Below are 16,110 nucleotides of genomic sequence, written 5' to 3' on the forward strand. Positions count from 1 at the left end.
CTCATAGCTCAATTTGACCATCTTATATGCACACATAAAACTCTTTCCAATTTCTCTCATGTCTCACACACATCCTCCCCTTTAACTCCCTTCTCTGGTCTCCTGAATTTTTCGGATTGCCTCTTGGAGGAAGAAACATTCTTACTCTCTTGTTCTCTATCCTTTCTTCTTTGTTTCATTTGTAAACTAATCATTCCAATGTGAAAGCAAATTTAGGAGACAGCTTCTTCCCTAACCAAAGGTTGCCTCTGCACATTTAGCCAATTCTAAAGGCAATGAGAGTGAAAAAAAAAAAAAAAAAGAAGAAGAAGAAGCTCAAAACTCTGATCTTGAAAAGTCAAGGCCTGGATGAGCATGGTAAATCCATACATCTGATCCTGTGTACTGAATTTTCCCTACATTAGCAGCTTGAATTGCTCTGTCATATGCTTTGTGTTAATTTATTGAAATTAGATAATCACTCCCAAATTTCCTATTTTAAAGCATGGATGAAGTAAATAACTGCTAATGTCATCCATCTATTTTCTACATGGATCTTAAAATCAATATAATGAAGTTTCAAATAAGATGCTGACCAGAAGCATTATTCTTTTTACCATAAGTGAGTAAGAAGGTTACCTTAATTATTAACACCAACCAAACTTCTACTAGAGGCAATTTCTGAGATGAAGTCCAACCTTATTTTACAACTTTATCCAAACCAGCCCAAACCATATATAGGGATTATTCTAAAGTCAGGAACTATTTTTCCCACTAAACAAACACAGGCCACTTTTACAACATATGTGGGAGGCTGCTGAATGCAGTGCTATTTACAATAGCAAAAGTATCCAAGTGTCCAACGGTATAGAGCTGGTTAAATAGATTCCACATAATGGAATATCTCGCAGCTATTTAATGTGATGCTATAGAATGATGTTTAATGACATTGAATATTTTTTGTACATTTAGTACAAAAAAGTTAGAAAACATGTGAGATTATCCTAATTGTAAAATAAAATAGTCCTTATAATAGTATCCCACTTATGGAAAAGAACAGATTGATACATAAAAAAATATCTGGATGATATACACTAAATGCTATCAGCATAATATTTTTTTTCTTACTACTGGAACTATAGGTGATTACCCCCCTCCTAGAGTATATTTAGTAATGCGTATGTAATGCTTGGTAATCAATAAAAGTTCATATTATTTTTTAAAGTCAGTGAGGAACAATTCATCTAACTGCTCAGGAGACCTATTTTAGAGATGAGAAGGCAAATCTGATGGTTATCTAATGTTCCTCTCCTCCCACCACACATCCCTGCTTGAACATCACCAGGTCTATAAGTGTTTTCACCATTTTACTTCATTGAATTCTGGAAGTAACCTTATGAAGGGAGGTAGGTAAAGCAAGGAATAATCTTTTATATTTGTAAGTCTTAGGTTAGAAATGGTGCCTTTCCTAGAAATCCAGAGCAAATGTTATCAGTTGCTGAGTCTCATCTAGATTCCAGATCCTGCAGGGAAACCTTGCCTTCCAACCTCTTGTTGACTTTTTGCCAGTCTGGGCTCAACCAAGGAGCTGCAGGAGGCAGAAGATAGGGAAGTCCCTGCAAAGTGGCACTCTGCAGAGAGGACAAGCACTGACTCACCACATTCATGAGAGGGGCCAGGCTTCTTCTTCCTTTTCGTTCGTATCATAAAGAACACTACCATCACACACCCAGCCAACAGCAGTACAGGTAGAGCAGTCCGGAGGACGTTGTCCGGGACAGGCAGGGGTGGCCGAGGTGGCTTTGCATCTAAAAATGACCACAAATTTTTAATCAGCCAGGAAGGTGGATTATAAAAGGTTTATAATGACTGCTGTTCTCTTATTTACACGCCAGCTTTTCCCCAGGGCTCTACTGCCAGAGAAGCCAGAAATACACAATATGAGGTGTTAGAAAGCCCCAGTCTCAGGGTCTTCAGCAGCTAACCAGTAAACAAGCCAGTGCTTCTGACCAAATGCCTGGACTGAGCTCTCTTACCTTCCCAGAGGCTGGGATGACAATGACTGTGATCTAGAAGAGGGTTGACCTTGCCCTTGGAATCTGGGTAAGGTACCTGTGCCGAGGCTCTGCATGTACAGTCCTCTGTGTGATGCCTGCATCCTCAGCTCCCTGTGTAGTCAGGCCCAGGTCCTAAAGTTTCCTTCATAATAAATTCCTCCATCCACTATCATCTCTAGATCAGGCTTCAGACACCTCTCACCTGGACAAATACAATGACCTCCTCACAGGTGTTCTACCTCCAGTTTTTGTTTTTGTTTGTTCGCCTTTTACACTGAGGTCACAGCAGATTTCCCCAAGCATGGCTGTCAGCATGTCTCACCGACCAGAAAAACTTTGCTGTCTTTTCATGCCCTGAGGAATCAGGGTCAGATTCAGCTCCTGGGAGGCCAAGAGTTATTTCCTTGCATGGAGACTCATAAGTTTCCAGGAAGTTGAAAAACAGGCTTTGGGGGGAAAACTGAGAACTGAGGGGCCCATTTCATAAACATTCATGAGAACACTTCCGGTAGTTAATCCTAAATTACAGGAAAACAGGACCTCCTGCTGGCTTAGCTGCAATTTGTGGACCCATGCCCTGGTCCTGGGGCATTAAGAAGAGGAGTTATTGCAAGTCTTATTCAATACTTTTTGAGTCTGTCCCAGTTCATCTCACTTCAGCCTACGTGGCATTCCCAGTAACCTGAGGGTGGGGTGGGGGGGGTAAGGTTTATACTTGTTAACATGGAGAAAGCTACATTTTGACACCCCCAAAATTCCTTGACTCAGAGTCTAACCTATCTCTGATCAAGCTATAGAATAGGGTCACGGAGAGGCCAGCCCCAGCTTCCTGAGGCAGCTGGAGCTGAAAGTTTCTGAAGATGGTAGTAGCTGGGAAGGTTTCAGCCGTAGTTGAGAAGCAGAGAAAGGTGAGTCATGATGAGGCTATCGTGGTGGCAAGGCCCTATTCATTTGTCGACTGTGGGAGCCATGGCAGAGGGCCCCAGAGCATGTCGTGTGTGGTGATATTAAGGATTCCAAGAAGGTGCTGAACTTCAGGGGTGGCTTGGTGAGGCCTCTATCAGGCTACAGTAGAAGCAACCAGGACAGGCTGGGTGGCCTCACCAATTACTGGATTCTCAGAGGGGGAAGTGCTTGAGTGGAGGAAATCAATACCAGGAGAGAGAATTGGCCCATTGGTAAAGTTGGCTGTTAGGAACTTGGCCCCAGAGGCTGTACATAAGAATATGTCTCTAGGCCAAAATATGTTTGAACAAGAAGTCATCAGGATAAAGAAGGCAGCAAAGCCAGAGGATGGAGCTAGGAGTTGGAAGGATGACTTAGGAAAAGACAAAGCATGGGGCCAGAGTTGGAGAAGGGGCCAAGGCAAGCAGAAGGCAGATAGGTGGGGGAGGGGTCAGCATCAGAACCAGCAGTGATGGAGACAGTGTGGGAGAAGAGTGCCTCTATTCCAGGAAAGAATCTTGCAGTCATTGCTCCTCAAAAGTGGGGTTTCAAATATGGACGCATTCCCTCAAGGGCAAAGTCATGACTTTAAAATGACAGGCTCCTATTAGTGGACACTGCTTAGTCTCAACGCTTTCCTCCAGCTGGACTGGTCTCCATACTGCACTGTCAACATGCCACAAGAATTTCTGCTTCTGTGTCTTTCCTTGACATATATGTACATTACCTTTTGCGCCCACATTGGATACTGCTAGTCCATTGTGGTCCTCACCTGTCCTCACCTCACCACCAATTCTTTCTTTTGTTGTGTTACAAGATCCCACCTTCTTTAAAAAGACTTCCTCTGACCCTCAAGAACTTGCCTATATCTGATTGCCTGTAAAACTAACTACAGGCACTTTAGTTTTTAATTTTACAACTTGTTTCTATGGAATATAATTTAGATTCCAATCCAATCTTTTTTTAAATCCGGATTTCCATGTGTATACATCACAAGGTTCTAATTCTATTGGGAGGTCTTTGAGGACAGAGAGCATATCTTATACCTTTTAGTTTTCATCCTTGCAACCAAGAATTTCTAGAATGGTTCTATATTCACAACAAGCGCTCTATGTTATGTATGCCTGGTGTATGTTTTGGGGGTGAAGGGTGGGGGTTTGTGTGTATTTTAATGAATGGAAGAATTCTAGGTTGGAGGAATCTTGCATTTTCTGACCTAAACTTCAGAATTGTTTATCTAAAAGTAGCCCAAAAGACTGGGTTAGTTTCAGGGCTTAAGAACATGCTTCCTCCAGTGCAGTGTAGGTTCACACAGTTGGCTGTAGGTTCATAGCGTCCTGGACCCTGCAGAACTCAGATGACCTCTGTCAGTAAAAAATGGCTCAGTTGGAGGTTTCCTGGGACATTGGATGATCTGTCATAGCATTTGTGTACAGTGCCTGGTAAAAGACATAGTCTTGGGGAGAAGCCTTACCTATATTGTAAGGTTGGGAGAAAAGCTGTGTCTGTGTTGGTTCAGGTTGCAGGACACAGAAGATGCTCACATTTGTTTCAGGAAACACCAGAGAAGACAAGCTGATAGAAACATTGTATAGTCCTGTGTTATTATCTTGGATTATTTTCATGTCAGCATCATACTCAGATGTTGAATTCATGGTTTTTAGCAACAAATACATCTTCTTAGGCTTTGGGTAACCTTGTACAGATGAGCAGGTCACGTTTATGTCAGAATTTTCTGTTCTATTAGAAATTAGCATTATTTCAGGTTGACTGAAGTTAGCTGAAATCAAAATAGAGATACAAAGAGAGAGAGAAAAAATCAATCAAAATTTAAAAGTATTTAGAAAAGAATAGCAAATGACTAGGTACCTGTTCTGGGAACTCTCTGGGGGCACATCTGGAAGCCTCAGAGTGCCTCATGCATGGGTCTCAGACCATGGTGAGAGCCACATAAAGGCCCCATATTGAATTTTTAAGAATGGAGTTTGGGACCATGCTTACTTTCTGTTTCCCCAAATCAAGGGGATGCTGTCTGAGTGATAGGAGGGCTAAATTTAAATCATCAAAAATTTATAATGAGCCCTAGCTGGTTTGGCTCAGTGGATAGAATGTTGGCCCATCCAGAGTTCGATTCTGGTCAAGGGCATGTACCTCGGTTGCAGGCTCGATCCCTGGCCTGGGTTGGGGTGCGTGCAGGAGGCAACCAATTGATGTGTCTCTCTCACATCGATGTTTCTCCCTCTGTGTCTCCCTCCCTCCCTTCCACTCTCTCTAAAAATCAATGGGAAAATATCCTTGGGTGAGGATTAACAAAAATAAAAAATTTATAACGAGGCCACTTCTCTAAGGAATAAAGTCTTTGGAAGGAGAAGTGGTCTGACTTTAGGACCTAAGTGTCCCATGGAATATGTTCCAGGTCACCAGACCAAAAGAACAGAATAGGATTGAGACTAAAGTTCCACTAGGAACCAACAGAGTTCTGGGTGCTGGTGTGCTCCGGGCCCTATCTTCCAGAAATCCACATAGGATGGTGGAAAGTGAGTGGGTGGGGACTTTGGATTTAGAATACTGATTTTGGGAAGGACTGTCAAAGTATCTTCATCATATACTTTAAGACAGGGGTCCTCAAACTTTTTAAACAGGGGGCCAGTTCACTGTCCCTCAGACCGTTGGAGGGCCAGACTATAGTTTAAAAAAAAAAACTATGAACATATTCCTATGCACACTGCACATATCTTATTTTGAAGTAAAAAAAAAAAATGGCAAAAAAAACCCGCATGTGGCCCACGGGCCACAGTTTGAGGACGCCTGCTTTAAGATGAAGGGCAAACCCAGTTATTTTTAGGAAAAAATATATGCTGTTAATAAACACAGAGCTTCTCTTGCCTTGTTTACCGTTCAGATTTTTATGGCTGTTAGAGGAATGCTGGTACCTATTCCTTCTGCCAGAAAAATAACTCACTCTCCTTCCAGAGTTACGAGGTCATTTTCAGGTTCTACATACTAATGTATACTTTAGCATGTTGTCTCTGAAACTTCAATGATTTGCATGCCATACTACAAGTTCTGCTATATCAACACACTACTTAAGCATTCTGCTTGTAACTTTATGTGGTCTATCAAAGCATGGTACACCTACTGTAGCCTTATTAGCAACATTTATGAAATTGTAGGTTTTATAAGTTTTTCTAGTACATATTAAAATAATATAAAGCCATTAAAATTTTTTAAAAAAATGAATGTCTGTGTCCCACCTAAAACACACCATGTTTCTCTGTAGAAGCTGGCCATGCTTTGAAAACATCGCTGTAGCATTTGGTTACATGTCCCAAAAGCCCTACAGCCTAGTTGAGTGACACAGGGCTTAAAGGGAGCAACTTCCCATTCTAATTCTATTTTTACCTCTGCTTTACTCTGGTTTCAGAATTGTTGTTAATCTGCCTTTTTCAGTTTCATAAAAAATTAATCTGTGTCTATGCCGGGCCAGCATGGCTCAGTGGTTGAGCATCAGCCTATGAACCAGGAGGTCATGGTTCCACTTCCGGTCGGGACACAGAATTCATGTGTCCCGTGGTTGCAGGCTCGATCCCCAGTGTGGGGCGTGCTGCAGGCAGCCAATCAATGATTCTCTCTCATCATTGCTGTTTCTATCTCTCCCTCCCTCTTCTTTCCTCTCTGAAATCAATAATAATATATTTTTAAAAATTAAAAACAATACATTTTATTGTATTATAATTTTTAAAAATCTATATTGACATTTAGGTTTTTCAAGGTCTGGAGGAACAAAGGAGCTGGTTTACTAGTTTTTAGACTCTGTGCATTGGGTTATTTCCCTTCTGTCTACCAGGCTCATGGTTGGGCAGCAAACAACTCATAAACAATCTCTGGAAGGTTGAAGGGAAAACCCAAATTAGTTAGCTGTCACCCTCACTAGGAGCTCCAGGCAAAGATTCAGGGGGTAAGAAATCTTGGACCAAAGGAGAAAATGAATGTAAAAGAGATTTGAGGCCTATGTGATATATAAACTTAGTAATGGAAAAATTACCCATGGTTTTCACTTAGCCACATTACCTTTGTTTAGTTAGCTCTATTTTGTCCCCAAAGCGGATTCTTACTGATCCTTCAAAAGCAAACTATAAAAAGTACAAAGGACTTCTAGTTCCCTGCTCCCAAACCCCGCATTACCTTCAAGTGGACTTCCCAGAAATGACTGTCCTCTGCCTTCCCTCTATAGGTCACCCCTACTCCCCACCAGTGTTTCCCTGATCATTGCAATCTCATCTAAAAGGCCAGGGATCTGGACATGACATTGACAATATACCAAGCACTGATAGGTCGATATCCTTTTGGTGGATGGGAATCATTCCTCCGGGCTGTTGGTGATGGATGAAGCATTGATACAATCCCTTGTCCTTGATCTGAACATTGTGGAGTCGCAGGGTCAAATTATCCTGGTCCAAGCTTGTGCGGTCCTTGAAGTTGGCATGAACATTTTGAGGATTCTCTTTGCCTCTAAATAGCTCATAAAGAACCTTTTCCTTCTTCTGCCAAAATACTACCAGCTCATTCAGGCTTATGTTTTTAGAGTTTCTAAAGTGACATGGAAGGTCTCCAGTCTTGTTGAAATATGCCTTCATGGAAGCAACACCTAAAAAAAGAAAGGTGGCTATTGGGGAAGGAGAAACAAGAGGGAATAACAAAAGCAACAACTCCATTTTTCTTTATATAATACCCAGATGCTACCTTATCTTACCTTATAATAGACAAATATGCAAATTGACCGCACCTTCGCTACGCCCAAGCCATGCCCACCAACCAAGCCACGCCCACCAACTACGCCCACCAGGAAACCGTTGCAGGGACATTGGGGTGTGGCGGAGCCCAAGGCTGGGAAAGCCTCGAGGCGGAGGCTTTCCCGGCCTTGGGCACCAGCAGGGAGCCTGCACAGATCGCAGGCAACGACCAGGGGGTCGGCTCCTACCATCTGTAGCAGGGACGCTGGGTGCGGCCGAGCCCAAAGCCTCGGGGAGCCTGCACCGATCGCAGGAAACCACTGGGGGTCGGCTCCTGCGATCGGTAGCAGGGACGCTGGGTGCCCCCGAGCCCAAGGCCAGAAGAGCCTTGGGCGGAGGCTTTCCCGGCCTTGGGCACCAGCGGGGAGCCTGCAAGGATCGCAGGAAACCACTGGGGTCGGCTCCTGCGATCGATCCTTAGCAGGGATGTTGGGTGCGGCCGAGCCCAAGGCCACCACCCGGGGCCAAGCCCCGACCCTGAAAAAGGCAGAAGGCGGTGGCCACAGCCAAGGCCTGGGTCCCTGGTGCCGGCAGAAAACTGGTGCAGGCAGCCATGTGAATGAAGGTCTATTGCACGAATCTTCGTGCAAACGGGCTACTAGTCTATAATGAGATCGAGGAACTAGATGTTAAACTCTGAAACAGAAGTGTTGGCATCTGGAGGATGGGACTTCTGTTCTCACTCTATTGCTAATTAAATCTGTGTGGCCTTGTGTAAACTGAAACTTCTATGAGGCTCAGTTTCTTTATCTGTTTAATGAAGGAGTGAACCAAATGTTCTAAGGCTCTATCCAGTACAATGGGTCTGTGAATTTAAATCCTAGAACAGGGAAAACCAGCAGTTGGACAACTCATTCGCCCATCTGTTACCTTCCTATAACCTAACACTAATTCACTATAGCTGTTACAGGCTCCATTACTTCTACACTATCACTATCTCCTTTCCTCCCCATCCCCTTATTCCTTAGCCTGTATGGAGCTTCCCTTATGACTGCATATTTCATGGCCAGCTCTCCCAAGGATATAGTACAGTTTGGAAATGACATAAATAGCCAACCAAGGCTTCTAATCTCAATGACCTCTCTAAGCTCTTTCAGGGATCAGAAAGAGAACTGAGTAAATGGCTGTTTGGGATTGTGGTAGTCAAAGACTATTTAAGGTACATGAATGAAATACTGAAAATGAATCATAGATGGGAAGGTGAGAATGTGCTTTTTGGAGTATTGGGGAAACCCCAATTACCATAAACTTGCTCTTCCCAGGAGGCATTGCTCTGGCAGTTTTTGCAACACCTGGAGGACAGGCTGGGAGAGTTCAAAGAAAGGCTTTCCTCTCCAAGGACATTTGAAGTTTGTGGAAGGGATTTTGTGTCATTGATTATATATTGCAATAATTATGTATGGTGCCAAGTACTTGAAATATCAGGGGGACACTTTGTAAAGTATATGATTGTCTAACCTGAAACTAATATAAAATAATATTGAATGTAAACTGTAATTAAAAAATAAATTTTTTTAAAAATGTGATTGATTATAGGGTTTTTGTAGAACCTACTCTGGATCTCAGAATTACTTGAGACATGGCCAAGAAATTAGTGGTGGGTGAGAAGTGCAGGGTTGGGAGAAAATGCTGTTTCTTCGTTAATATGAAGTTAGCTGCCACCTTGGAGAGGAAGTTAAGGTGGGTTCTAAGTAAAGCTCCATTGTTTAGGACTTTATTAAGGAGGAAAGTGAGGTGGGCTGGTGAGAGAAAGAAGAGTAGTTTCATTTGAGGTGTTCATTGAGGGCTGGTAGGAGAAGTTGAATTGATCTGATCCATGGGTTTCTCTTCCAAGAGAAAGTAGAAGGACAAATAACAATGACATGCACTTGGCAAAATTGGACTGTGTGCAGAATGGCCCAGTGAGGACAAATAATCAAGGGGGTTGGTAGTGGTCTTAAATTTGAAGGGAAGAGTACTCCAGGCATCAGTGAGAGCTGGCACAAATGTGAATCACCACCTATTACATTCTGCTCAGTAGAATCTGTGAACCACTTGTAAGTATCCAAATGCAGTATCCATATAGAATACATTCCCATATTGGAGGGAAGTGGAAAAACCTACCTGGGAACCTGAAACAATAGTAAAAGGAGGACTTAAAGATTTACTATATTGAGTAAATATCTTACAAGGCAACCTTGAGGCTCCTGCTCTTTCTTTGCTAAACTCCGAATGACAAGGTAAGAGTGCCACCTACTGTAAAAGCTTCTAGCAGCTGTCACTGTGTTATATCAGTGACTTGCCAAATGATATAGGGCAAAGGACCTAACAGAGAAACCAAACACAGTTGGAAATTCTGCCAGTTAGTGGTCAATGTTACGCTATTACTCAGTGATCAACTGTGCCTTCTGGGCCTGGAGATGATTTAGCCTTTGGCTTCTGTCTTTTTGATTTTTGGTTGTTTCTCTGTTGAGCCTCACTGTACTTTTTCTCCTTCCCAACCACTCTCTTCACTCACAAATCAGTCCAACTTCTCTGACCCAGGACACCTCTCCAAAAGATTAAAAGGGCTTTTTCATCCACATGTCTAACTGCTCCCCTCTTCACCTACCAGCCAAAAGTGTGGCCTGTGTTCTAAAGGCATCAGCATCAGGGAAAGCTGGTCAGAAATGCATATGTTCTGGCCCCACCCAGACCTACTGAGTCATAATCGGCATTTTAACAAAAGCTCCAGTTTGAGCCCGGTCAGTGTGACTCAGTGGTTGAGCATCGACCAATGAACTAGGAGGTTAGGGTTCAATTCCTGCTCAGGACACATGCCAAGGTTGCAGGCTCAATCCAAAGTAGGGGGCGTGCAGGAGGCAGCTGATCAATGATTCTCTTTCATCATTGATGTTTCTATATCTCTCCTTCTCTCTATGATATAAATAAAAATAGATTTAGAAAAAAAATCTCCAGTTTGAGAAGCTGCAATAGTGGGTTTCTACCTCTTTCTCTGGTGAAACAGAGGGGATTATGACAAGAACATTTGTTTCCATCCAAACTCTCTTTCCTACTCTGGAATGGAAATCACTCTGAAGCCCATTCTGGATGGAACTGAAAGTATTTCACAATTTTCACTCCACAGTTCCTCACCAACCACTGGCTTCCATGACATCACAGAGAGCTACGCATGCTAAGCCCCTCCCTTACAATATGGGAAAGATTTAGCTAAAAGTCTATTTTCCCTAAGTGGCTTCAGGCCTCCCCTGTTAAGACCCCAAATCCTAGACCCCACAGCTACTGGACTCACTGGGACTCCATTGGTGGGAAAGCATTGAGATTCTCGCCTTCCCCAGCACTTGGGTGATAGATGTGTTCTGGGTCTAGTTATAACTGGTTGCTATGATGATGTCAGGAGCTAGGCACTCAAGAATCCATCTGGATACCTCCCTATACAGATGAAGGAGTTTGTTTCAAAAGATACATGAGAACTTCCTCAGCAGTATACTGTTTGACTATCACACAAAAACTATAGTCTTCTAACCTTGGGAGGTCTCTGACCCCATGTGGGACTTCATTCTTCCTTGGCTACTACCCCAAATGCATGTCTTATATAGTCAAGGGTCATCTGTACTCAGTAATTTTTCTCCATTTACTAAACTTCCTTCAATGTTATAAAGGGTGGGGCAAAAGTAGGTTTACAGTTGATGGTATGGAAAATAATACATCCTATATAATAAAAGGCTAATATGCAAATTGTCCCCTCAACCAGAATTTCTACTGGGAGTTCGACCAGGGGGCGGGGCCACCAGCCAACCACATACAGCCCCTTCCCTCAGCATGCCCCACCCCCATCAGCCCAATCAGGGCGGGCTGGCCGGATCCCACACGTGCACGAATTCATGCCCCGGGCCTCTAGTTAAAAATTATTGCTAAAACCGGTTTGGCTCAGTGGATAGAGCGTTGGCCTGTGGACTGAAAGGTCCCAGGTTCGATTCTGGTCAAGGGCATGTACCTTGGTTGCGGGCACATCCCCAGTAGGGGTTGTGCAAGAGGCAGCTGATCGATGTTTCTCTATCATCGATATTTCTAACTCTCTATCCCTCTCTCTTCCTCTCTGTAAAAAATCAATAAAATATATTTTAAAAAATTATTAATACAAGAACAAACTCTGTCTCACTACTCACAACTGTAAACCTACTTTTGCCACACCCTGTACGAGGCCCTCTGGAAGCTTCATTCCACTGTAATAAACTATATCTTCAATCTTCATCAAATGTTTTCTTCGAGGTTGTGCTTTCATTGAACTCTGGCCCTACCCAAAGGACGTCATTTGTCCCAGCCACTGCTTCTTTTGGCATACTTCATGGAGACCTTGAGCAACACCCTTCCCCTTTGAGGTGTGTCCCTGTCTCTCATTGCTGTCAGCTACTAACAGCAACACCATTACTTCCTTGTTCACTGAGCATTTTAGCATTCGATACAGATACTTCTTTTCAACCAATTATTACTATCAATTTGATGACTTTAGCAAGGATGAGTTCACCAACACACTTGCTTAAAAGTTCTTCAATCTTTTCCCCTTCAAAGATCTTCATCCACAGGCTATTTTAGCAGCCCCTCTCCCATGACATAACTCTAAACCTTATTTCCAAGAACAGCTCTGCTCAAAGAACCTTAAACATCAATGTACATATCTCTGTCCACAACATTTCTTCCTCCAAGATTTGCTCAATTACTTCACCTATGTCTGTTTTTTACTTCACTAAGACCTCAACTCCATCCAGTCTAGACCCTATAGCTCAGTGCTTTCCAAAAGAACCCTGCAACAATGGAAAAGTACTATATCTGTGCTGACTAATATGGTAGTCACCAGCCACTACCACTGAGCCATTGAGCACTTGATATGTCGCTAGTGTGACTGAAAACTGAATTTTTAATCTTATTTAATTCTAACTAATTTAAATAGCCACATGTGGCTAATTGCTATCATATTGGACAGCAGAGTGACAGTATATCTTTTCAATCTCTCTCTCTCTCTCTCTCTCTGTTAATCCTTACCCAAAAATATTTCCCCCCATTGATTTTTTAGAGAGAGTAGAAGGGAGTGGGAGAGACACACACAGAGAGAAACATCTTTGTGAGAGAGGCACATCAATTGATTGCCTCCCACATGCAAGGGGATGGAGCCTGCAACTGAGGTATGTGCCCTTGACTGGAATTGAACCTGAGACACTTCAGTCTGAAGGCCGACCCTCTATCCACTGAGCCAAACCAGCTAGGGCTCAATTATTCTTTTGCCAGCAACTCCAATAAACTTGCCCCTTTGTGCAGAATTCATCCTAAGAACACTCTACTTTTGATCTACATATCTTTTCTTAAAACTGAATGTTTGCGCATCCCTGAAGGAAATTATTCAACTATTTGAACTGGTGACATTATAAATTTTATCCCATTTAACTTGGCCTCTGAGCTGCTCACCCTGCTTACAACCCTCTCCCTTCCTCACAACAGTTCCCTCTGTTACTACTTTTAGTTTCTCTTTCTCTTATAGTCAAAATCCCTGAAAGAGTAAGCAGCAGTTGCTGCCTTCATTCCCAACCTCTGTTCCCCACCTTTCTGCTAAAACTTCCCTGGCAAAGATTGTCAGTGACTTCCTACCATTGCCAAATTCAGAGCTCTTTTCAGATCTCACTTTATTTGATCACTCTGTTGACCGTCACACTACTGGCCACCTCTCCTTGAAACTCTATTCTTTCCCAATCTCTGATCTGGTCAGTTTTCTCTGATCACCCCTTAAATACTGATTATCTTGAGTGCCTGCTCTTGATCTCCTTACTCTTTACACTCTGTCTAGTTTTTCGCCTTTAGTAAAAGAAAATTCATGCCCTGGCTGGTTTGGCTCAATGGATAGAGCGTCGGCCTGCAGACTGAAGGGTCCCAGGTTCGATTCCGGCCAAGGGCACATTCCTCGGTTGTGGGCTCAATCCCCAGTAGGGGGCGTGCAGGAGGCAGCCAATCAATGATTCTCTCTCATCATTGATGTTTCTCTCTCCCTCTCCCTTCTTCTCTCTAAAATCAATAAAATATATTTTAAAAAAAAAAGAAAATTCATGAGGACAAATACACATGGATTCATCTACCAAATACACTGAGTGGCCAGATTATTATGATCTCTGAACGCATAATAATCTGGCCACTCAGTGTATATCCTATATAATAAAAGGCTAATATGCAAATTGTCCCCTCGACCAGGAGTTTGACCAGCAGGCAGGCCAGCCAACTGCCATGTCCCCTCCCCCTGGCCAGGCTGGCTGGACCCACCCATGCACGAATTCATGCACGGGCCTCTAATATATATATATATATATATATATATATATATATATATATATATACACACACACACACACACACACTGAGTGGCCAGATTATTATGCATTCAGAGATCATAATAATCGGACCACTCAGTGTATATAAACTAATAATTCACGGATGCTCATCTCCAGCCAATAACTTTCACTAGAGTTCCAGACATCCATATCCAACTGCCTGCTGGATACTGCTATTCAGATACCCATAGCTACTCTGTTTCTCCCCTTCAAACTTCCCTGTCCTCTGTCTCAGTGAATGATTTCCCCACTTGCTGCTGTCAGTAACCAAATGAATCATCTGTTGACAAAACCCAAAGAGGGCCTGCACAGGTGTGGCTGAATAGAAACACCCAAGGAGGGTCTGCACAGGTGTGGCTGAGGAGAAACACCCAAGGAGGGCCTGCACAGGTGTGGCTGAGGAGAAAACAACCAAAGAGGGTCTGCCAAGTAGGGCTGAGGAGATCTAGAACTGCCACAGGCAGAGCTGAGCTCATGGCCGGGCTGGGGAGTCAGGAGTAGCCTGGTGCTGCTATGGCCAAAGTGCAGGCTCAGCTCCCCCTCCCTGTCTACCCCACACCAGATGGGTATGTGAGAGGGCTTCCCTCTCTGTGCTGAGGGTGGGGTAAATGAGCAGCTGGAAGGGGCAGGACAGTGGACACTAACGGCACCCAGTCACAGGGTGGCAGGAACCTCCACCAACTCATTAACAGATGAAGAAATTGAAACTCAGAGAGGAGCTGCAAACAGGGAAGATCCAAGTTCTGTGAAGCACGGCACTTTTAAAATTCCTTTTTGGGGTCAGGGAGCTCTTTAAGAAAAGAAATGCAGAATTCAAGTTCAAAATGCCCACAGCCAGTATAATACCTGCCAACTGGCAGAGAATGCAATGGAGAGAAAAGTCGCACTAAAGAAAGGCAGCGGTCTTGACTTATTGTGGGTAAGATAGCTTTCGAAAATTTTACCAAAGCATAAGACATGTGACCATACTGGTAAGGCCCCTCATGGGATCTTGGAGGAGCTTTGGATAGAGCTTGAGTGAGAAACCCTGCAGCTCAGCTTCATTAGCGACATAGTAAATCGGCTGATACAATTAGCTGAAGGTCACTGAAGTAGGTAGTAGCAGGGCTGGGGTCTTTTATTCTCCCAGTAAGCAGTGGCTACTATGATCTATGGGTATGGGCTGGTGGGGGAGGTAGAGGAGGAAGAGAGGAAAGGTATGGAACATGGAAAGCAATGCTCCTTAATGAAAGGAGGCTTTTAGAAGCCCATGAGCTGTTTCCTAAAAGCCTGAGGCTTCCAGAAATGAAACAGAGAATACTAGAAAGGAGTATGTGCGGAGCAAAAGAGTTAAGCCTCAGGGATGCCAGAGCTGGGACTTCTCCTTGCTCCCTGGGTGCCACTGGACAGGCGAGTCTACTCTCCTTTGTGAGATGGAAAAGAAGGATGCACAGGAGAAATAGGGCTCCATCTGAGGCCAGGCCTGCCATCAGCTGAGATACCTGTTCTCAATCGTGATGTTTCCTTCTTCTCCACCAAAGTCTTTTTTTTTTGCCTGTGGTATTGTGCAACACAGGGTAGAAAGTGAATAAAACCCACCAAGTTTCAGGCCTGGGCTTGCAGCTGTCAGACTTAACACAATGGAAGGATTCTAGGACTTTATAAAACCAAAGGTTCTTACCAGAGAGCAGGAGGGCCATCACAAAGAGAGTGGTACTCAGTCCCATAGTGCTAGAGTTGAAAAAGAAAAGATAAAACATGATTAAAAAGATGAAACCAAACCAAAACATGACAAGTGAAGTTTGAGATTCACTTAGGTCCATGGGTGTGGTAGACATGGTTCACCAAAGCCATTTCCTTTTCCCCCTAGCTCCACAGATACACCTATTTCCTAGCCTCCCATTGGTTAGGAGGGCCCTGGCTTTGGGTTCTGGCCAATGCAACTGTGGACAGAAAAGTCGGTGTTACTTTCAGACCTGCCACTCCCTTGCCCTCCTGAATGCA

At 43.5% G+C, this 16,110-nt stretch overlaps 1 protein-coding gene across 7 annotated transcripts in view; it reads right to left on the reverse strand.

The window, feature by feature from the left end:
• The window catches only part of CD86 (CD86 molecule), an 81,700-nt gene that overhangs the window by 28,939 nt on the left and 36,651 nt on the right, over positions 1-16,110 (reverse strand). For 6 of the 7 annotated variants that reach the window (XM_079767360.1, XM_079767355.1, XM_079767354.1 and 3 more), the window contains exons 2-5: positions 15,788-15,837; positions 7,303-7,629; positions 4,456-4,761; positions 1,638-1,787 (exon numbers count right to left, since the gene is read on the reverse strand). In XM_079767360.1, the coding sequence (XP_079623486.1) occupies positions 1,638-1,787; positions 4,456-4,761; positions 7,303-7,629; positions 15,788-15,837 (833 nt within the window). The remainder of the gene's footprint in view (positions 1-1,637; positions 1,788-4,455; positions 4,762-7,302; positions 7,630-15,787; positions 15,838-16,110) is intronic. The other variant, XM_079767358.1, reaches the window with a different exon arrangement.

This window comes from Cnephaeus nilssonii (genome assembly GCF_951640355.1).
Source record: "Cnephaeus nilssonii genome assembly, chromosome: 3".
Lineage (NCBI taxonomy): Eukaryota > Metazoa > Chordata > Mammalia > Chiroptera > Vespertilionidae > Cnephaeus > Cnephaeus nilssonii.